The sequence below is a fragment of the Aulostomus chinensis genome, chromosome 23 (genome assembly GCF_037954235.1).
Source record: "Aulostomus chinensis isolate RoL2024-O1b breed Wild chromosome 23, RoL_Achi_v1.0, whole genome shotgun sequence".
NCBI classification, from domain to species: Eukaryota; Metazoa; Chordata; class Actinopteri; order Syngnathiformes; family Aulostomidae; genus Aulostomus; species Aulostomus chinensis.
The window spans coordinates 13,062,983-13,086,710 of record NC_141342.1 but is presented as its reverse complement, the minus strand read 5'-3'; the positions used below and the strand labels follow the sequence as shown (position 1 = coordinate 13,086,710).

General features: G+C 40.2%; 1 protein-coding gene across 1 annotated transcript in view; it reads right to left on the bottom strand.

Moving 5' to 3' along the window:
- Positions 1 to 23,728, bottom strand: part of LOC147239653 (protocadherin-15-like) — a 171,626-nt gene that overhangs the window by 70,919 nt on the left and 76,979 nt on the right. Inside the window, exons 14-20 of the mRNA XM_086194725.1 lie at positions 21,822 to 21,971; positions 21,576 to 21,667; positions 20,901 to 21,002; positions 13,413 to 13,545; positions 13,216 to 13,295; positions 9,953 to 10,046; positions 2,403 to 2,531 (exon numbers count right to left, since the gene is read on the bottom strand). Coding sequence (XP_086050851.1) covers positions 2,403 to 2,531; positions 9,953 to 10,046; positions 13,216 to 13,295; positions 13,413 to 13,545; positions 20,901 to 21,002; positions 21,576 to 21,667; positions 21,822 to 21,971 — 780 coding nt within the window. The remainder of the gene's footprint in view (positions 1 to 2,402; positions 2,532 to 9,952; positions 10,047 to 13,215; positions 13,296 to 13,412; positions 13,546 to 20,900; positions 21,003 to 21,575; positions 21,668 to 21,821; positions 21,972 to 23,728) is intronic.

Sequence of the window (23,728 nt, the reverse complement as noted above, 5' to 3'; positions counted from 1 at the left end):
TCTATGTGATTACAGACAGTGTGGATGGTCATATGACCTTTTGGAAGTCTCCCTAAACTCTTTGTGGTAGTTTTTCAAAATATGTGGGAATAAAAGTCCTTTTAGCGATGCAGCTGCTTTGTCATATGTCTCTTTTATCTTTTTCCACTTCTCCCCACTCTCTCTCCCTGCCACCCTTTCATGTCTCACTTCCTTCCCTTTTTCAATCTCTGTCTACCTTCCCAGCACCGGCAAACCAAGGTCAGCTTCATCCTCTGGAAATATGTTTAACACTGGCAGAACAGACCTAGGTTTGGAGTTAGGTCTGTACCTTGCACCTAACACTGAGAGATCATACTGTCTTGTTTGGATTATGGGTCCATGAAAGGCCAAAAGATCAGGACTAGGATACTTTCAAGCAAATGCTTCAAAATAAATGTCCTCTTGAAGGATAAGGGTGGATTTAGGAGTTTGGAATTGTGCCCAATAGCCCAAATCAGAAAGGAAACCACACTCGCAGGTTAAAAGTAAGACTTGTTCAAAATCCCAGACAAGGGTACGGAAGGTGCCATATATTTGTCTCGTATTTGTCTCAGAAGTAGTGGTAGAGTTCAAGTAGAGAACCATGATTAACATTTAGAACCTAGCAAAGAGTCAGACTGATCAAAGACCCCTGACACTAGAGTATAAAGGCAATGAATTAAGCTTGGAAGCTTGGAGCAAATCCAGGAAAGCATTGCAACCAAGGAAGCATCTTTAAAGATCAGAGCTTATTAAAGTGTCAGATTTAGCCATGACCCCTGTCTGGGGAATGCATGAGTCAGTGATTGGGTTAGAAACTAGTCCATGAGTCTTTGTAGTGAGTGGAAGACGAAGGTGCTGAGTCAGGTGAAAATGCATTCTATAGTGCAGAGCCCAGATGATATTATGCACAGGAAACATTTTTATTCTTCTTTTATTCACACATTTTATGGGACAGATTCTGTTTTTTTTCCCAGCATGAAATTTTAATGAAATAATGAAAACTGATACTTCTTTCTAACAAGGAAATCCATGTTGTCTTTGTGCATAAGTCCAGTCCTCAACTGGCTGCGTAGGTAAATAGACAGTGATGCTACAGCAATCGTTTTGAGGTCGAAAATTTTAGTTGAAAATTCTTTAATCGGTTGCCTCCCACCACTAGCCTGCAATCTGTGTGTGTGTGCGGTGGGGGGGGGACGTATAAGACATGTAAGTTAGGTGAAGAGGCGACCCTAAATTGACCGTAGGCGTGGCTGTGAGTGTGAATGGTTGTCTGTCTTTATGTGTTGGCGATGGACTGGCGACCTGTCCAGGGTGAACCCCGCCTCACGCCAGAAGGCAGCTGGGATAGGCTCCAGCCCCTATCGACCCTTAACGGATAAGCAGTATAGAAAATGGATAAATGGATGGAAATTTCCATGTCATGGTAGAGAATTGCGTGGAAAATTTCTGGCTGTTGTGGTCAACGAGAAGTTGGAACCAACAGCTGATTATGTTTTCTAGCAATCAAATTGTTTGATGAACTTACATATATCAAACAAGGAAGGTATGTAGATGGAGGACTTGATGTACTTTTGAGTTGAATTCATAAACAAGAACAAAAGGGAGTCTATTGTATTCGTCAACTGTGCTTTTTAACTCAACTCTTCTGTGTCAGAGATCCTCAAGAAGACAGCTATGTATTCCAAAGCAGACATCGTTTTAGATTCACTAGAAAGCATCAGCAAAGGACACAGTCCTCATGAAACTACAAGAGGGCAAACAACTGAATGCAACTGTCTGGACTCCTTGTATCCTGTTTGCCTGCAAATATGCACCCAGAGAGAGGAGCACAGTCCTCTACCTATTATAAAACACAGTCCTTCTGAAAGTACCAAGGTTTCCTGTGTTGTGTTGATCTCTGATACCCATTGTAAATGACAATAAGAGCTAAATTTAATTAGAGGCTTCGTGAGCTGTTGTTGAGATATAGATGAGCAGCATACATAGTTTCAGTTCAGTCTTACGGGGTTGTGACTTTGTTGGTGGAAACATCACATGGTTAGTGCCACAATTTAAAAAAAAAGTGACGCAGCACTTTCAATAGTCTAGCCTGCTATTTTTAATTCATTCCTGACCCAGCTTTATCATTCAGAGTCTGAAATTATTGACAATGTGAGATGAATTTCCTTTAAATATATTCATATATAATGAGACAATTTATCATAAAAAAGGGCTGATGCAACAAAAAAGAATATGACTGATTCCACTGCACTAAAAAAAAACAGGTGATTACAATTACAATTCAAAGAAAATTCAGAAATAGGTGTTTTATGAGAATTCTTCAGTGTGTGTGTGTGTGTGTGTGTGTGTGCGCGCGTGCATCTTTTATGTGTGTGTAAGGGCATGTGGATTTTCCTTACCTTGACCTGACCAACGTAGGCGTGATCCTCCTCTTCAGTGACAGTGAGGTTCACTGGCAGCGAGGAATCGAACAGCGGGTCATTGTCATTAACATCTGTCACCACAATGTTCACTGTCGCAGTGGAGGTCTACCCACGAACACACACACACACACACACACACACACACACACACACACACACACACACACACACACACACACACACATACACTTGAGTTAATATTCTTCTCAGCTCAGAAAAATAGTTTTACTGTAAAACTAACAATCAAACTTGTTTGACTTAGAGTTAAGAGGTTCCTAGTGACTGACTTTTCAGCTTTGAGCAGTATTTTACTATGCCTCATTTAAACAGCTCTTTTGTATGTAAGAAACTAAAGAACCTATTTTTTTTGCTGACATAATGAACATCAGCCTTGACGCGCTGCTCCCTTTGTGCTCATGCTGCAACTGCACACTCTACACTTAACATTTTCTACTTTCCAGCCCATCTCGCCATGACAAAGGAGATATTTGTCTTTTGTAAATCCAGGTGTACATAATGAAGGCAAAACACAAAGAAATTCCATCAAGGCAAAAAATGCCAGTGATAACAAGTACGTAGTTGGGCTTTGTGAAGGAAAATTACATCAAGTTAAACCCTTTTAACGCATTTGAAAAACATACCAAATGCTGACCACAACAATGAATCAATATCTAATAAATCATACCGACAATAATTTGACAAATGCACAAGCCTGCAGATTGAGGTGCACGTGTCATTGTTGATCAGAGATGAAGGACGTTCAACAACCACAAATACCTTGAACATCAACATAATCATATTCGACAGTATTCCAAGATGATCCCCTACTGATAGATGATAACTTTCACCAACATGATATCATTTTTTTACTGTTGTTGTGTAGCTGGCATTTACAAAGACTTTGATGGATATATGCAAGTGAAAATGTGTGTGATTGATACAAATTATTTAATGAGTAGTGGTGCAGGAGACAGATTTCGGTCATTCTTGGTAGCTAACTGAACTTTTTCTTTGTTGCTACGAGATTCAGCTTGCAGCCTCTGATTTGTTTTGCTTTGGTGCTTCAAAAAAATGTCAGTTTAATTTCTGCCAATATTGTGAGAGATTTGAGTGCTAAATCTTAGAGAAGTTTCACCATGCAACAGCAACACCATCAACTGTCAGATGGCGGTGAATAAGAAAGTAGATAAATTGGTGGCAAAAACACACAATCAGGACATTTGATGCCGATTATAAACCATGTAATTGAACATTGGCTCAAAACAAACTGAATAATAAGCAATGTATTACTTTGAAAATCATGTCTGAACCATCTGCAGTCTGTGGTACCAGTAATTAGACCCACGTCTGGAAGCAGCAGTGAAGTACTGTAAAAAAGAAATCTCAGTACTTCTATCCACCCCCCCCTTTTTTTTTCTTTTTTTTTTTAAATCACTCCAGTCTCACACATGGTTGAAAATGAATATAATTAATTAAATTCTTATTTGACAAAAAACAACAACAACACTCGTACCACCCGTCTGTCTTATGTATTTACATTTGATCTATTTAAACTTAACTCATTTTTTAAGTCTTTTATAACAAACAGAATGAGCATAAATAATGTAACCGAGCAAGGGAAGAGGAGAAAGAGCAGTGGGAGAAACTGGTAGGAGGTCACCACTTACTTAATTTGACTTTCATGAGAGTGGAAGAAATAGGAGAGAGAACGAGAGAGAGAGCGAGGGGGAGGGAGAGAGAGAGCGAGGGGGAGGGAGAGAGAGAGAGAGAGCGCGCCAGCCATTGAAGTTTTGACTTTTAGAGAGGGGAACTAGGACGAGGAGGGAAATGATAGAGGGCAAACTGATTCACAACAGTGGGATAAAAAGAGGAAACATGGAGCATGCATGTATGTGTGTTTGTGTGTGCGTGAGAGTGGCAATCACAGAGGTGACAACATTCTATTGAGGTTGGCAGGGCACACACTGATGCAAGTAATTTGAGGTTAAGAGCTCACAGTTGACAAAGCAGTTCATCTGCATGCCTGATGCCTCTGATACAATGAAAAGGCAGGCTGGGTAACACGCACACGCACACGCACACACACACACACACTTTTCTTTTTTCAAATGAGTGCCCTGCTGGCTGCCCAGGTAAGCCTGTTAGCCCAGAGGCTGCTGGCCCCCTGTGTTGCCTCCAGCTTGGTTGGGCATCCATACAGGTACAATTGGCCGCGTGTGCTGGAGGGAAGCATGATGAGGGTGTGTACTGCTCTCTTGCTCCCTGGCCAACACCTCCTCTGGTAGGCTGGAGGTGCCTGTTGGGGATGAAGGGAAACTGGGGAGAACAGCGCCATCCTCCCATACACTATATCCACATGCTTTGCTCCATGCCATAAAGTGAAAAGACACCAAAGACAACTCCGTATGTGATGGAGGAAGCAGTCCGCGGCACATCCCAGAGAGACGGAGGGGGCGGAGCTACAACAAGGATGAGTCAGTACAAGACTGTATGTATGTATATGTATGTATGCATTCAGTTTGGAGTCCCCGGTCACCTCAACTCCAATGAAGCGGGATCCTGATAGCAAGAACCGGCTTTTGACTCTCTCAATGAAAGGTTGCAGCTGGCTTGCTGTATTGTATCTCATTCACTTGCAGCGAAATAAATGTAAATGACAATATGTACATACATGAATGTTGAATTAGTGAGGCAAAGTTTGCTGCCTTGTGAAAATATTCATGCATGAAGTACAGAAATGTGCTTCTACATGAGAGAAATACTGCATTATAGTTTCAGGCCAACATAGGCAAATTGGAGTCTGGCAAAACAACTCAGCACTCCTCAATAAACATTACTAACAGTGGCACCTACTGGTTTTACACAAATTTACAGCTTTATGAGCATCAAGGTTCATCAAGTCCAAACTGTAGTCAATTTAACTCAGAGGGTTGAATGTACAACTGAGAAGACTGATGAGGGAAAAAAAAGGTAAAATTATAAAAAGTGAACATCTCGGAGCTTGAAAGTGAAAAAAGGTTCAATATGGCGATAAATGCTCTAAAAGAATGCACTGAAGCATTTTCTAACATCTAAGCCCTAAAAATGTCATCTATTGTCTTTTAGACTCAGGCATCAAAGCTTTAACCTTTCGAGCAAACGGTCCAACAGAAATGTTTACATCAAAAGTTCTTTCAATATATTTTACACAAACACAGGAAAACACCAGCAGATACACACAGATTACAACTAGGCAGATACTCAATGATAATTAACATTCCAAAGGGAGAAATCCAATTTTTAAAGCACTTACAATTCAGCCCCGAGACAGACTCCAAACCCACGAGCTGAGCCCAGCAGAGTCCTCTATTGATGCTGAGACTAACTGCCCCCTCTCTGATATCCTCTGACCAGTCCCACATCAACACTGTACAATGTAAAGAGGCTTATTTGGAACTTTATAATGAACAAACTAAAGTCAAAGTAGACTTAGACACTAATGAATCCTCAGAGAAAGAGAGAGAGAGAGAAAACAGTTCCGAAGAACGTAGCGGACCAAACAAGACCAGTGCTAAAGATCTTTGGATAGCTGAATATCGTGTTTTCTTGGAATATTTATAGAGTTTCTAATTGCAAAAATAGAACAGAAAAGAAAGAAAAGGCTGAGAAAAATGTGGATAGTAGAGAATCCAATGGTGATATGAGTATCCCTCCCCCATCAATGCCATGATTAAGAAGCAACATTCCATAATATCTTTGATGATGTTACCATTTCTGTATATTTGGGGGCCTACAAATAGCATCCCCCCACTGGGTCAGAACAAGAAAACGTTTGGTTTTGTCTGTGATGGGAAAAGATTCAATTGGCATTCGATCTGATCGAATGATCCTGGGAAATACAGGGCTATTTATAAGCTATGCCTCAATCCCCACTGTGCCACCCCCTCCCGACTCTAACTTTGGTGACTTTTGGTAGACCTCAACAAAATGAACCTGTCTGTGCTCAAGCGACTCGCTAACATTGTTCAGTGCCCCTCCCTGTTACTTTCTACCGTAATGTTTGTGGCACATTTGTGATGTCGAATGTGATGCACCAGAATCAAAAAGGAAAAAACAGACGGGCAGCTCCTCTGCTCGTTACGGAAGGGGGATCAATCTGCTTTTTTTTCCCCAAGGGAAGAGCGCGATTAGAAAAAGGTACGCACTTCTGTAAATACTTCACCTGAACAAATGGAACAACAGCAGCTACAGTAGTTTGAACTTGTCGAAAGTGACGGGAGGCAAAATGCAAATCTAAATGATGTCTAGTGATATTGCAGAGATATCTCAAGAAAGCATTTTTTTTTCATTTTAACACATCCCTGCAAAAGCAACACCATTATCATTTCAATAGCTTTTTCTACTAAAATGTGAATAATGACACAGGAATATTGTGAGTAATATCGCAACTGCAAAATCAGTCAAAAATAATTGCAATTAGATCCTTTTTCCAAATAGTTCAGTGCTATTATCCCACCATATTTAATGGTTGAGCCAAATCATTTATCCATGCAGCGACACGCCACAATAAATTGGGTTTGACAACACACTGTCATGCACCAAAGTTTAAATTGCATCCTATGATGCACAGTGTCCCTACAGTGCGGCCAGTTTACTGCACCAGCTTGTAGGTTCCTCAATTTGTGGCAGCATGATGGATTCAGTGGCCAAATAGCCAATTAGGCACTTTGTAGTCTGACACTCTCACAACAGGACATTTAATAATAGGGGACACGTTTCAGTGTGTGTGGTGAATGTGCACACGCATATGAAGACAACCCAGGGCCTTTAGAGTGATGCTGATTAATGGGCCTGGAGAAAGTAACTGCACCCCAATCTTCCCCCTTTTCCCTTTCTTTCTTTTTTTCATTCTCTTTCTGAAGCTCGCACCATTCACTGCCTTTCCTTTCTCTCCATCTTTACACCTTTTCTCCCCTTCTATTCACAGTTGTCCTCTCATTCAAAATATAATAGTGTGCCAAGCAGAAAAATATGTCCCAACAACTTAAGGTGTGACTTCAACACCTTTGGGGTACAAAGATAATACACTAATTGTCAAAGACCCGTGTGTGTGTGTGTGTGTGTGTGTGTGTATGCGTCAAGACTCCCTTAAAGGACTGTGGATGCACACACAGCACAATTGTTAACAGACTCTTTCCAACTTCCTCCCACTTGTTCTCTCCTTCCATATTGTGTGCAATAGGTTGGTGTATTCAAACAGCATTTTCTCTCCTCTGAGGGACCTTGAACGTTACCTTTTGTTTTAATCGACATGCGGGGGAGGGGTTAGTTCAGATCCTTCAGAGGAAGGAAGGAGGCAAAGTTCTAGAGCCGGATTAAAAGGTAGATGAAGAGAAGAGGAGGACTCCAATGTTTTCAATTGATTTGAAAAAAAAAAGGTCGGCTTTGGCTCTGGTGACCTGTGATCGATTCGGTGAGATAGAGTGAGGATGGGACACACAAGGCTGCAAATTAGCTCTTACTTCAGGGTAACACATACAATTTTTTTTTTCCAGCCAGTATGCATTTATACTTCTTTGTGTTATCAGAGTGTATCTTCGCAGCTTTATCGAATGGCTGTTTACATATAACTACGTCATGCACCCTTTTTAACTAAGTTTTACATCGATCTCCATTTACACGTTCACTCCTATTCAACGTCTGGTAGGACTCATTAAGCATCAGCCCTTCGTCACGCAACCTGTTCCCTCCTGCTCTCACATTATAGTTCAGTTGTTACTACTGAAAGTTGATCTCCCATGTGAAAACTTCTGTAATGGGTGAGTAGAATTAACATTATGGTGGGACAGAAAACGGCATGAATTAAACCATTACATCGCCGAGTTGGGAGCTGGCAAAACTCTGAGAAATGTGACTTCTCATATTCAACAACATCGTAAACTAGAGAAAACCCTGAAACTCTAGAAATGCAAATTCTTGCAGTGGAAATGCAAGCTGCAGCTAACAATTACATTACATTAGCACAAGCTCATTTCCATTCCATGTTTTTGCTTTTTTTTTTTAGTTAAAGCTAGATTATTAAATGTTATTGCTCCATCAAAAGGATTAACATTTTAACTGCAATTGATTGAAGTAAACAAAGCAACTCAACCCAAGAGTCACTAACCAGCCTGCTAGCTGAGGGGTATACACGCAGCCACACCAGCAAGCTCACAGTGGTGAAGGGCACTTGGGTTGCCTATGATATTGAGTCTGCACTGGCCCCATGCACAACTATGAACTGGCAACAGACTCAACGTACTAAGCTTTATAAACACTCACAGTATCACAATTATATCAATGATTATTTTGCTAAGAGTTGTGAACATACCAAACCTTAAAAAGCACAAAATGTTATTTGTAAGGACCTTCCAGGGACAAGCACTGAAAATTAGCAGTAACTAAGAATGTTGGGATGCATGCATTGTTAACATGCTGGGAAAAAAACAAATGAAATACCCAGAAGACCAGTTCATACTAAATACTAATTAATGTAGAAATTAATTATATACTTTTTCACTTGCTTCATCTAGAACTTTGCTTCCATCTATGGGTGTAAATATTTGTTCAGCGCTCATTGTTATAAATAGATTTTTATTTTTATCTTATTTTTTTTTCATCAAGCATATTGATACATGAATGAGCTTGTGACATACATCAACTAGTGATGCAACCTGGACACATCATCAGTGATGTTTCCTGGGCTCATTGAGTGTTTCGGGTCACACAACATCACACACTCTCACCCAGGTGACCCAGCCGGGGATGATCAATCCCCCAACTTGTGTCCAGGTAGCGCTACCCTACCCACGGATCTCCTCTCCTGATCCACAGCCAACGTGAGGCAACCTCTGCTGCCTCCGTGGCCTCCCTGATGGCCCTTCGCTTACTGGCCCCCGTGATGACCAGCATGTTGTAAACCCTGCAGAGGGACTGGCCTGCAAACCCTCTGCATCCCACCTCAATGGGCTCACATCTCGCTGGCCACCCATTGCGCCGACACTCCTCCACCAGCTCCTGGTACTTAGCCCTCTTTCGCTCGTTGGCCTCCTCGATGCGGTCTGAAGCATCTTCACAAATTTCCTTACAATACAGTATGTCCCTTTTCACAAAAAGCCAAAGTCAAGTCAATTTTATTGGTATGGCATCAAATCACAAATAACATTATCCCACAACATCTAACAAGTAGAGTTGGTCTAGAACAGAGATGGGCAAACTATAGCCTGCGGGCCACATACAGCCCGTTGGGCTTTTTAATCCAGCCCGCCCAATTGTCCAAATTATATTATTATGAATCAGTTTACACTCAACAATTCCCAATGAAAAGGCAAATCTGCGATAACGGCAACAGGCGGAAACGTTAAGAAGGCCCTATGGGGCGGCCATCTGCCTCGACCATTACAGAGTTTGTGAATTTCTCTCCAAGCAACCTCTTAATTAAATGCAGTGACAGAACATAAGTAGCTAATGACAACCGTTCATCTCTGTAGGTCGAATGAATTTCTTACCCCGCGTGGGTGCTCGTCTGAGGCTGTGACCATCAGCGTATAATAGTCCAGAGACTCCCTGTCAAGAGGTCTGTCCAGAACCAAATACCCTGAACTGGAGAGAGAACACACACAGAAAAAAAAGAAAAGAAAAAAGATTAATCCTGGAACTGGAAACAAAAATGTGAAAATTGATCAATGCAGTGTACGACTTTGGTTCAAGTATGAGCTGAGTCAGGCTGATCAATCCCAGCCACTCGTCAGTGATGGAGTCACTAGTGTCAGTGCTGACTCTAGTTTCTGGGAATGTTTATTTGTCCTCACACGCACAACTTGTGAGATAAAGTTGCAGACAGGTGCGAAAACTGATGAGCATAAAAAAGCTCTTATATCCGATTTTTTTTTTTTTAAACTGTGATTATGGGAACTGTGGTGATGCAGATGGTGTCTCAACAGTATCCACCATCTCACCCCACTCTGATATTAAGGAGCGTTCTCGTGAGTGCTGTTGCTGTAATGGCTCAGACAATTATGTGTCATTAAAAATTCTTTGGCAAAAGAGACAGAAAATGCTTGGATGTTATCACAAACAGCATGAATACAGATTAATATTCTTTCGCAGTGCGTGACACTTTAGCTGTCGTTAACATAATCAAATTAGAGACAAGTGAACGTACAACACAAAACAACCTTTATCGACAAGCGTGGAACACGAGTGATACGACTGTCATATCATATAGATTACCCATTGATTCAACAGAATCGTAAGAAAAATACTGACTGAAGCTGAATTTATTCTAATTTACAGGTAAACCATGACTGAGAGGTAAAAATGTACTCGAGCAGACAGATTCAGTGCAGCCTGTCTGAGGCTTCCGACCAGTCCAAGCCAGAAGAAATCTTTGATGTTGGGTTTGATTAATTACACTTTTAGTTTCCAAGTGAAAATTTACATAATGATTGAAATGTTTTTCACTTAATCTACTTTCATGAATTTAGAAACTATTTGAAATGTGTATTTTTTCCTGATATTGAGAGAGAGAGAGAGTGTGTGTGTGTGTATGTGTGTGTGTGTGTGTGTGTGTGCGTGCGCGTGAAGCAGTGCTTTATGCATGAATATTTGCGTGTTTACAGAAGTAGTCAGAGAAAAGTCTTCTTTTCAAACCAAGAAAAAGATACCTGTCAAATATTATTTATTTATTTTCAATTTGTGTAATTAAATTTCTCAGCCTACTCTTTTTTTGGGGGGCCTCCAGTTTTTGCAATCGGAGCAAAGTTTTTCTGAAGGAAATGTGACCTTTCAAACCTGCAGCTCAAACTCTTCAGTGTTGAAACAGATATACACTGTTAGACTGTTAACCTGCTGTCAGCCGCCTGTCAGCTGCTGATTCACAGAAACTCGTCTTGTGATTGTGTTGTGGCTTCAGGTCTACCAGACCTCCTCCTGTCATGTTGTTCCTCCAAGAGCCTTTTGATGGTGAAGGGAAGCATCCTCGTGGGCACTTGGGTTTTTCTGCGCTTTTTCTAAAAGAAAACACTGATGCTTGTTGAGGTATAATAGTCTTCGGTCTTCTTTAATGATGTTTTTCCGGCCATGGAGATGATGAAATATATAACTTCCTATGGTGAAATATTGGACATATAATGCTTCACAGCATGCAGTAACAGTCTGGACATCAACAAAAGTTGAAAGACTGTGGGGATTGTTTGGATGAACTTTGAAAGCTTCGTTTACTTTCATTGTTGCAGTGAAGCTGGATGTTATTAACCCTGTTGATCCCTGAAAAATACCTCTAAAACTTTGATACAAACTCTCAGTTAAACTTGTTGTGAACCTCTGGGAGATTAATACCTTTGCATAAATTAGAGTTATCAACTAGATTTGGAGGTCTAACATTTTCGGAAAATTAAGCTGTTATAAAACATTTGATAGAATGCAAAAGGGCGTTAATGATAATTAAAGTCTCTGAATGCAAATGTGCCCATAAGTAGTCTTATTTTGTAATTTACACAACTTTTCCATCGTTTACTTCACATTCTTACTTTGATCAAACCATACATCAGCTTTGGAGAAAACATAGTATATCCTATTGTTCAAAATAAAGCCAAGACAATTCATATTCATTAAAACTAAAACTGATAAACATTATTGGCGCTCATCTCTTGCTCGAGCCCGATTCTGTCCTTATGATTGGGCTTTTGTTTCTATGCCACAGTAATATCCAGGCCAATTAGTGCATTACACTCACATCTGTCATCTTGTAAAACAGGCCAGTACAAACATCCTTTTGGGTTGGGTTCTGTCCTGGTGCAGCATTTAACTGAACTCTGCATAAATGTAATGAAAAAGCACTCTGTTCTTTACCAACTCAGCTTGTCCTTATTGTGCCGTAATGCAGGAGTGCAGCCGAAGCTCTGGAAGAATTTGGCACAGTAATTACAATGTCAGACGGAGCCCATTAAATATTTGTAGAATGCAAATATAAACCCTATTTAATTTGCTCATTTTATCATTTTTCTGTATTAGTCGTCTTCTTTCCTTCTGTTTTAAATCCTCATGCTCATTGTTTTCTTCCTGGCTCTTTCAGTCCTCTGTGCCCTCTTCGGTAGTCACTCCTTTTTTTCTTTGTTACAATCTTTTATTTTCCTCTCCTTTCACTTACACATTCCATGAATTCTTCCCCATCACTTCCTATCTTTCACCCCTCTAGAAATGTAGATGGGATCTTTCCCTAGCAGCAAAATGCATTTTTAATGAGAAATAAATGAATAAATACAGCAGAAGCCCCCCAGACTCTGTATCAATGTGTGTGCATATGAGAGCCTGTGTGACTGTGTCTAGGTGAAGACCTTGGTGGAGCCTGCGCGCGCACACACACACACCACTGTACTTATGTATTTGTGGGACATAATGCATACCCTTGCCCTGACCCTAACCATCACAGCTAAATGCCGAAGCTTAACTTTGAACCCTGAGCCTACTCATAACATTGTTATAAACCCAGCCCGAAAATCAAGTCTTAATTTGAGTTTCCTTAAATCTTGCTTGACAGTTGCTTGATAATTTAACACACCAATATTTTTAGGGTATTTCCTTTGCTAAACTTTAATTACTGACCCAAAAATATAAGGAGTATGAATCTCTCACACTGTTAAAAGTCCTTCAATCGCAAAAGATTTGTTTGAGGAAGGTGCAACAAATAGCTGAACAATTTGCCCAGAAATTAATCAATGCCAATGTAATGTGATGGAAACTGGGTGAGAAGGTGAGTGCTGACACGTACTTCTGCTGCAGTAGGAACTGTGCATGAGGGTCTCCGCTGTGGATTTTGTAGGATATGAGGTCCTTTTCCCGATCCACTGCCTTAATTCAGAAACACAGATGTGCAAAACAAACATTTATTTTTTTTACATGATATTCCAGCCTCATAGCTGTATAAAATACAAGTTTGTGTGTGTGTGTGTGTGTGTGTGTGTGTACCTGCAGATTAAGCAATGTGGCTCCGGTCCTCATAGCTTCACTGATCTCCAGGTTATACTGTTGCCGGGGAAAACGAGGAGGGCTCTGGTTGTTTGGTGGCAGAACCTCAATATAGACGGTTGTAATGGATGACCTTGAGAGAGAAAGAGAGAATTGGATAAAGCAGATAGGAAAGACAGAGAGTCCACAAACAAATGGAGAAATGGGCTGTAAAAGAGGAACAGATAAAAGAGGAGCAGCAGCGGAGGGATGTTAAGAGAAGGATGAGAAGAGGAAGAGGAGGGCTTGAGGGTAGCGCCAAAGAATGCTAGGTGAAAAAGTAGTGTCAGGGAGGGTGAGTGGACTATCATTTAAGTTCAAAGTAGCAGATCAGTCTTTGTTTCTTTGCACTTGATATCCTGTTAAATCGATAAAAGCTTTCAGTCAGCAAAAGTTGAGTGGGAAGACAGAGACTACAAGAGGGCTAAAATAAATGTTTTGGGGCTTTTTTTTTTTTGGTAGGATAACAATTCTCTTGCGTATTTTAACAAACGTACCATCATGTCTGTTGTCATTTTGCTGCAAGAAATCATTTATCGTTGATTTGAAAAGTTTTGAAACCCCTTTGCCCTCCTTCATTCTGCTGTGTTCCGAACACTTTTATCCTGCATGGCATATTTGAAGACCTTTAAAATATCAGCTATTACTTAAAGTTTAGCACTAAAATAGGTTTTCAATATAGTGATTAGCTTAGTTATATAACAAGGCTACACCTAAACCAACCGTGAGGGTAAGAGGATTGAGAAATTGGTCGACAGGTAAGGAAATGTGATTAAATTCTTCAAGGGGAATTACAGAAATAAGGCTTTTGTAGGAGAAGAGAAAATACACTTAAAAGGAATTAAGGAAGAGAAAAGGAAATAAAGTTGTATTTCTAATTTGAGACGATGGCACCGACAGTAGGATCTGACAGGTTATTTCACCACGTAAAATGAAATCTTAATGACATACTTTGCCTCTGATTAACAGCTTTGGGTGTTCGGTAAAACGTGAATTCGCTGACACTTTTTAATCAACATAACACTTGTTCCAAAACCACTTGTCTCCATAATGACCTCTAGCTGACAGAGCAGCTTATTTTCCAGCCCTGAACAGCCATACCATTGTGTAAAGTTTTCATTCCGCAAATATGTAATTACCTGTAGCAGAGTTTTTGATTCTCCGGTAAATTGTCTGACATAATATTGCTATATGAATGCAATGACAATAATAACTGTGGAAATAATCCAAATGGTAGAGAAATTGAGTTTATGGAGTCAAGAGCGCAATTTGCATGGGAAAATGAGTGGCATGAAACGCTCGCCACTCTGAACGAGGGGTGGTTATTGGGAAGGACCACACGATACCATACGCATCATGATGTGATGCAGAAAAAAAACCAACTTCATGCCTAGCAAGCACAGCATATATAATTTATGTTTACATTTACATGCACCTTAGTCTAAAATTCCCATTATTTGCATCTTGGATTATATCTAGCTTACTTCTGTGTCACCTACTGCAAGACTGATTACACATCACCGCTGACCTGCTGCATAGGTGTAAGAAAATGGGGGCGTTCCTGGGCAGCCAACCTTTGACAAAAGCCCTAACCAGCAAATTTAGGGAGCGTCACCACTTCTCCTTTTCTTTTCTCTCTGCTGCTTTTATATTTGACGGGCATGACTGCTCACTGCAAAGGAACAGAAGTTGGATTTTTGAGTGAATAGCAAATGTCACTGGAGTTCCTCTTCTTATGCCAAAGGCCGCAATTTACATCCCCTCTTTCCTACCAGTATGTTGTTGTAGGGCGTGTTCACTCAACAGGTGCCCAGACACACAGCCCCCATTGTGACCTGCATATTTACACACATGGCTGGACAGCAACACGCAGAAAAGTGGCGATTTCTGTCAAATTTATCAGTCCTCACATTCACTGGCTTAGATCCCTGATCCAGATAGCTCCAATTTCCTTGGTTTTCCCCCAGATGACATGGGAAATATTTGGTTTTACTCATTCCAAATGTCATGGCAAGAAACTGCAGGGGAATTTGTTTGTGTTCCTACTTGGCAAGAATGCCGGGTTCCAACAGGGACAGAAGGGAGAGATTAACTCCACTCAAATGGGATCAAGAACTGAAAAAGCCAAAGAACCTCAGGTCTGAACAATAGTCCACAAAATTTGTTTACGTTCACAACAATAAATAAGTAAATAGACAAAAGCCAGAAAACTAAGCTGCCAGCAACAGTGAAGGCAATTGTTCTATTAAAACAATTCAGATGGCATTACTGATGAGAACCAACTGAGGGAAGGGGATTATTCCAGAGGGGTTTCTGCTGCAGCGAGGGTCTATTTCTCCTTCAGCTACCATCCTAAAACACTCTTTCCACAAATGAATTTTCACAATTCTTTCTTTTAAAACCCACAGATTGTGTAGGCTACATATCTGCATTTATCTGCTGATCAAATGTTTGTAGAGGCAGAAAAAAATTTGTTATTTGAGTACAAAGGAGTTGCATTTGCATTTCGGTCCTCTTGATCTTTAAGAAAATTGGGTTAGTTAAATGTATTAGGAAAATGGCTTTGTCACTGACTGTATCGCCCACTCTCTTGTCTTGTTTAGAATTCTCTGAACTCTCAGCGTCACATTTCTCTTCTTATGCCAACGACACCCAGGGTGCTTTTTAGCTTTATTTGTCACTCGTTTGTCACACACACATCTGACAAACAAGATGCGCTTAATTTTAATCAATATAGCTGATGACAACAGCCCTGTACTTTCACGCAGATCTGCACTGAACGTCTAAAAAAAAAGCACATCTGACGGTAGAGCAATAGTTCCCGTGCAACCAGTGTATGTATCTAACTTAAACTGCAGCTACTGTGGACATGCTGGTTATGCCATGGGTGTAGGTAAGATGCTTGTCTACCACATCCTTGGAATGGAAGTTACTGGTTTTGGCTGAGGATCAAGGCTCTGTTGAATAAACTGCATTTCTGTGCTGAATAGTGATGCTGGCTTAAAGTCACTGCATTAACTGGTCGATAGGCAGCTTTTCTCTGCCATTGCAACACTACTATGGTACAGGAATATTTCATTTCAAAATTATTGTTATTAGGATTACTATTTTCATACATACACTTCACAATTCATCATTTTCTTTTTTCAATTGCATATCAAGTGACCAAGGGAGTTCAAAACAGTACCAGCTATTAGTCCAAGATTGGAAAGATGGGACATGGCTCTTTTTATCACATTTTATAGCCCTTTTCCATATTCTATATGAATATTTTAGAGCAAAATCCACTGGGATTTTCCATATACTGCAAAATTCAGTGTTCAAAAGCTCAGATCCAAATCTTTTTTAGAAAAGTTGTCACTCATGTCATGTTGGTGCCCACCAGAAAGAGGACACGCGGCTCATTTTGGGTCCAGACCTATAACAAATCAGGAAGAAGAGAGATAGATATTGATTTGGAGTGTGGGTTATGTTTCCAGTGGAGATAAACAGAAGTCTGGGGAAATGTGAGGACAATCTTCCAACCAATCACAGAGATCGCCTCAATCTCCAGTGGTTCACCCTCGATATTGATTTGGCAGCCACATAGCTCATGACTGAGAAATATCCCTGGAGAGAGAAGTCTACTGAGATCAAGACAACTCAAAAGTTTGTTCTTCCATTTTTTATTATTATTATTATTAAGTCTTAATATTTTCTTCCTTGATTTGGAATCCTATAACTAACCTTTATTTAGTCAGCCCAAATCCCTCCTAACATCCTGGGGATAGAACCAGCAACTCTCTGAGAGAAAACTTGCTTCTTTAAGCTTCAGACCTAAACCGCTACTCTCAAAACAACAGCTTACAAAGTCACATTAAGTCATAGACTTTTGCCTACCGGCACAAATAAAAACTTTCTCGATAGACTGACTAGCTGTTTATGTGATGGAATACCGCAAGAAATCAGATTTTGGGCCATGCAGTCCTCTCAGTGTCTGAGTTGAGTTGCTCGGCGCTAGCTTATGTAAAAAGGTGCAGCATGAAGAGATGCCCTGAATACCCCCATTACTTACTGCTCACATCCATTCAGTTTGGGATAAAGTCGAGGTCACGGGAGCACAATCTTGGAATCTTTATCTCTTCAAACTAGCCATTCTTAGTGATTGTATTTCACCATGTTTTCAAAGATAAGTTGAGCCACTTATTACCTGTTTCCATTAAGATTTTAATTACTCTTGTATCCTTGAACTGTACCCGAATTGGAACAGACTGAAAGGCTCAGCTTGGTAATCAGATAAATAATAGTCCTTCAGCAGTGCAAGTTTAATTTGTGAAACTTTGCAGTCAAAGGGGGAGAATGAATCTAATGAAGGCTTACATATTTTAACATGCAATCAAACTTTATTTCAAACTATTTTGCCAGTGATGGAATTTTTTCGGTGTCAAAAAGTAGTCGGTATCGGAGTTTTTAACCGGTTCGTGGTGTCATCATTTTTTAAAACGACTCCCGGTGTAATTCTATGACTGAAACACCTACAGTTTAGCCACTGAATATTTGACCTCTTTGCAATTTATAAGGTACGGTACCTACAAGTTGAGATGGCCTGAGGGGTTTTCCAGAAAGCTACTTTATTTCTGGGTTTTGGATGCTAGTTTGTTACTCAAGGATGATCTAAATATGCCACTTTTGTCATTTATTTCTTAGTGCAGCAGATTTTTTTCCCTCGCATATCACACAATCTTGACACAAACGGATCCGACTGTGAGCTCACATCCGTGTCTCTGAACATTTGATCTGAGAGGGAGCGAGTGAACTGAGATCAGCTGTTCTGTACGCAAAAACTCATAAGTCACCACAGGCTCACTCAACCCCCAGGGTCAGGGTTTATGTCAGGTGAAGTTGCCGAGGATTTCAAGCTATTTTGAAGCTGTTCTTTTAAAAGAAAACTTTAGACAGAAAACTCTTGTTTGTAGTTTATACTTTTAATGGTTCTTCCTGCGCATCAGCATTTCCCAAATACTTCTGTGATTATTGTTCAAATAATTCTATCACTCTGTTTGTGTTGAAAGAGTCCAGGGGTTTCAATATATCTCAGGTATTTGCAGTTTTAAATGTTGAATGTTTGCCGTTAATTCTTTTTACTAGATTTTGGTGAGCAAAGCGCAACAAGTATCGAAGATTGTTCAGAAAAAGATGGAGTGTTGAATAAGTGCTTGATATATTTTGCAGTCCCCTCTGAAGGAAAAAAAAATTGAAGAAGCAGCCCTGGAAACGGTTGGAAGCAGCAGGCGGCTAGTGATGGTTCTGCACCAAGTGAATTACTATTAATAAAACAATAATTAAGTGAAACTAACCATATGGAAGTGGGATTAAAAACACAATTAAAACAAGTATAAAATCAACATTGTGCAAAAGGGCATTTTTCTCTCTTTTTGTCTGAAAATGAGTTTCTTATTGGCTGGCGGGGGAAGAGTTGATGTGTTTTTTCTAAGACTATAGGCTTCATTTTGTCTGAGTGCACCTTTTAATAGCAGTCAAAGTCAGTAAATGAGGTTGCATTTGTCAAAAAGAGTTAGTTCAAACTCGGTAAAAGAGGCTGTTTCTACAGATGTCCATCTAATCTGATTTTATTTTGATCAGGAACAAGCAGAACCGAAATCTCCACTATTAACCGCTGCCAACTACTGTATATCAAACATCTGTTAGTGAGGCGACTTCTTCCAGTGTTTTGATGCAATGAGGAAAAAGAATATGTTCCCCACTGACCTGCTCATTCTATATGAGGTTATAAAACTAACAGCTTAACAAGGGAGTTCTTGTTGAAAATCCCTAATTAAATGTTCTAGTGTGTCTGCAGCTAAATGTGGTTTTGTTCCTCATTTCTTGTTTAATGAAAAGGAACTTGGCTTCTTCGCTGTTTTTTCGAAGGACATTGTGTTAATTTAGCTTTTGTTGAGTTATTCCCTGAGTGCGAAACACACAGAACTGGACCACAAATGTGCTTAGAATATCAGCAAACAACTGGCTTGTTGTTTAAGCTGCCTGTGTAGTTTGTATTTCTTTTTAAGTGATGATCTCTCACATGCTCTTCCACAGTTTTCCTTATGTTGTGTCAGTATTAGATGATATGCAACAAGAAGGCTGAAAGGAAAAGGGGGAAAAAAGGGGAGGGGGGGGGGGGACAACACGCATCAAAGGCTGTTAATTAGACCACAGCTTGTAAAAGAGCATTGCATGTTGCCACCGACTCCCCCGTGCCTCGACTCAAGTGAAGTGTGCTGCAGTTCAGAACACTCGAGGAATAAAACTCTTTGCTCAGCACAGAATTTCATCAACCGCTGCTCCGTCAGAGTGTTACAGAAGATCGACTGTGTTCCTTTGGCGGAACTGGAGTCAGATATTGGATTTGATTAAAATTTCAGTTCTGTCTGGCTACCGTATGAATATGCAAAGCTTACAAAATAAAACAAGCAGCATGAAATAATCCAATTTTTGAAAATAAACAGAGTCAGTGAAAGTGATGTGGGCTCTTTTAATCCATGAAAGAGAGACAGAGGACACGAGACAAGAAAAAAGAGGTCGCTGGGAAACAAAATGTCACCTTCAAACTCAATTACTGAATGCAACAGTTCCACGGGTCTTCTTTCTTTTAACCATCTATAGCACTTATTCAAAATGCCACACGTGCCTGCATTTGCCAAAATTGTCTTTTCTGAAATGCAGACAGTATAATTTTCTGTTCCTATTTCAAGATGGGGGTAAATAGTCACGAAGCTCCCTCTTGTTACCTTTTGTTTTGCCATCCTTTCCTTTTTTTTGCCTTTCCGTCTCCAAAAAAAGGGGAAAAAAATCCATTTTCCTCTCTAAGGCCGGTCCTTTCTTCCCATTTTCCAATAAAACCCTGTAATTCATAATATCTTTCTGAAAGTGAAAACGGTTCACCTGAAAATGGTGAATAGATGAGAAAAATGGCAGGGTAAAAGGAACAAAAAAGGGAATGATGGAGGAGCTTTGTGGGGTTTCTGAACACAAGTATTAAAGCTTTGGAAATCTGGTTACCTTTCAAGCTTTATCTCCTGACAGACAAACAGGAAGAATAATGGGCCAGACACACTGAACACATCTCATTCATTTTCTATGGAAAGATGGTGGTCTGACGGCAGATGCTTTATGGATACGAAACATCAAACTGATGGAGCGCTGGATGGATCTGAATTTGAATAATCATGACTCGACCTCTATTTTATGCAAATGAGGTTTGTCCAGTGTAATGTGGCATGCTTGAGATATTCAGATAAAACTCAGAAGCTAGAGAGTGCTGATCAAATATGAAGCGGGGTTTGACTAGTTAGAAATGTGTCCCTAAACTGCACACTTCCTAACTTGCAAGACACCCCCCCACTTCACAGCTAGCTGGATCAATCACAGGCCTGAGGGTGGGGAAAGAAAACTGAAAAAGCCCTTTACCTTTTATTGGGGTCAGGCCCGTTGTCAATGGCTTCCACAGTCAAAGCGTAACTCCGCCCAACAGTGAGCTGCACACCCGGTGCCACAAAAATCACCCCGGAGCTGGGAAAACAATTTATTCATTTGTTAAAGTGAAACCTGTTATTGTGACAGAAGTCAACATTTTTGAAAAGATTCAACCATTACTGGGAAAACTTGCCTACACGTGCATGCTTTTACATACATACACCTCACCATCAGTTCTTTTTTTACTTTTCAATTAGTTATCTTTGCACCGACATAATCACTGTCTCATTTACTCATCTGTCCAACAGTTTATGGCCACATAATGACTGAACAACTAGACTAGCTCTGCTCCTTTCGGCCACAGTTGTCCTTTGTATGTATCGCTGATGAGCAGACATTAGCATCTTAGCATGCCTGGTTATTCTCTATATAGTTCAGCAGCTGTGCATTATAGCACCCTTGCTCTGCCAGAGGTTTGCAAGTTTGAGTCCAGTGTGTGACTGTTATAACTCACATGATGTCACTAAATCCTAAACACTGGTCCGTACCACTAAGCAGTGTTATTTCGCAAGTACACCAATAGACCTGATACCAACTGATTTCAACAATCTCTCTGAATAGATTACACTTCAGTAACTGCTAATATGGGATTTTGAGTGATTTTGTTACCTGTTGCCAATAAGAAAATGCCCCTGATCACCAGCTAATATTCGGTAGGTGACCTGACCATTGGGACCCTCATCAGAGTCAACGGCTGAGAGCTGAGAACAGATACACAAATAGTCACGCATCACGATGTATTTTCACATTTGCTTTTCTTACACATCATATTTGTTTTATATCCACTTTAATATCCATTACTAACACTCCAACTGTTAGCAGCGAATGCTGGTGTGTGTTTGACAGTGAGTGTACCTGCAAAACTGTTTCTCCAGGCATCATATCAGTATACAGGTTGACATTATAGGATACATTTGCAAATGTCGGCGTGTTGTCGTTGGCATCCAACACCGTTATCATCACAGAAACCGGAATACTCTGCTGGACGCCATCTGATGCTAACAGCTAGAGAAATACAGACAAACGGAGATGGAAAGCATACATTGTTTTTCGTTTTCATGAGAATAGGAGACGAAAGCATAGAAATAATGTACCCTCTTGTAAAAAAAAAAGAAAAAAAGCAATAGAGCTTGTTTCTGAGAATCCAAGGTGGTACTCAAGGAATTCTCCACATCTCTACCATTTCTGTTCCTTTAACAATGGAATTGTTGCATAATGCTTTGATGTAAATGTTCTATTATTTACCATATATCAAATTAAAGGACAATTCCGGCACAAAACTAACCTAAGGTGTGATTGTGTATTCTTAGGATCTCGAACGATTGCAGGGATGCTGTAAAAACAAATCCCTGCAATCGTTCAAAATCCTAGTCATAAATGAACACACCTGAAATTGTGCTTTAAACACTTGAAATTTGAGCTTTCCAAAACATATACTGATGCATGTCAACCAAAAAAAAAAAAGACAAAAGAAAATGCATTCAGCCATTACATCATTTAGCAATTTTGGAAGCCATTTACCTTTCCCTCAAGATCCATTTTCACAGAGGAACATGAGAAATAGAGCCACCGACCCTGTGTTAATGGTTGACCCGCTCTAATAACTATTGCAGCCATCCAAATGAAAAATTATTTCAGCTCTCGTTGCACTTTTATGACTGACACACAAACATGTACCAGTCTGCATTAATCTAAAATGTAAAACACAGTTTAAGCACATTTACATTCACAACAAATTATCTGTTTTTTACTTTCATGACTTATGTGCCCACTGGAGAAAATGAGGCAGTACAAGCAAAATGAACATGTCTGGATGTCGATAGGTTGATGAGAAAACCTTCCATAGTGCAAATTTCAGTGTATATCTATAAAAGCCTCTCTATAGGCTCATCTGCCAAGAAGCTGATTGACTCTTTTAAATGAAAACCTTCCTCCACATCTCATAGCTCTTTGCTTCTCCCTCCAGTTTAATTTCTCCTTCATAATGATTACTGTAAACTCTTCCTTCAATCAATACACCAGACCTGCTTTTCCAGCTTTAGCTCACGGAAAGCCACTTTCTCGCTCCCTCACACACACACACACAAACGCGCGCGCGCACACACACACACATCTTTGTACTTATATCTTTGTGAGGACTTTCATTGATGTAATACATTCCCTAGCCCCTTGCCCTAAACCTAACCATCTCAACTGACTGCCTGACCCTAACCTTGACCCTAAACCTAACCAGAACCTAATTCTAACCTCGACCCTAAAACAAAGTCTTGACCTTCAAACGGCCCTTTGAAGGTGTGAGGACCGGCTAAAATGTCCTCAATCTGTTGGTTAAATATGTATTCAAGTCCTCAAACAAGTACAAGAACACACACACACACACACACACACACACACACACACACACACACACACACACACACACACACTCTTCTACGCTATTCTGCACGTACACACACACACACACACACACACACACACACACACACACATCTTGTGACGAGGCTGAACTTGATAGATAAGAGACTATACTAGCAATGCTGTATATTCCATGGAGGCAGAAGGAGATGCTCTGTGCTTGACAATGGCTGCATCTCTGCACCCTACCAAGAAAGAAACTGTTTAGTTAGATTGAAATAAGGTCAGAACCAAGAGAGAGCGACAAAAAAACAAAGAGAAGGGACATACTGAATGAGAGATGATGACAGATGCTGTCTGTTTTTCTAATCACCAACAAGAAAGCTAAATACTTGCCTCAGTGAAAC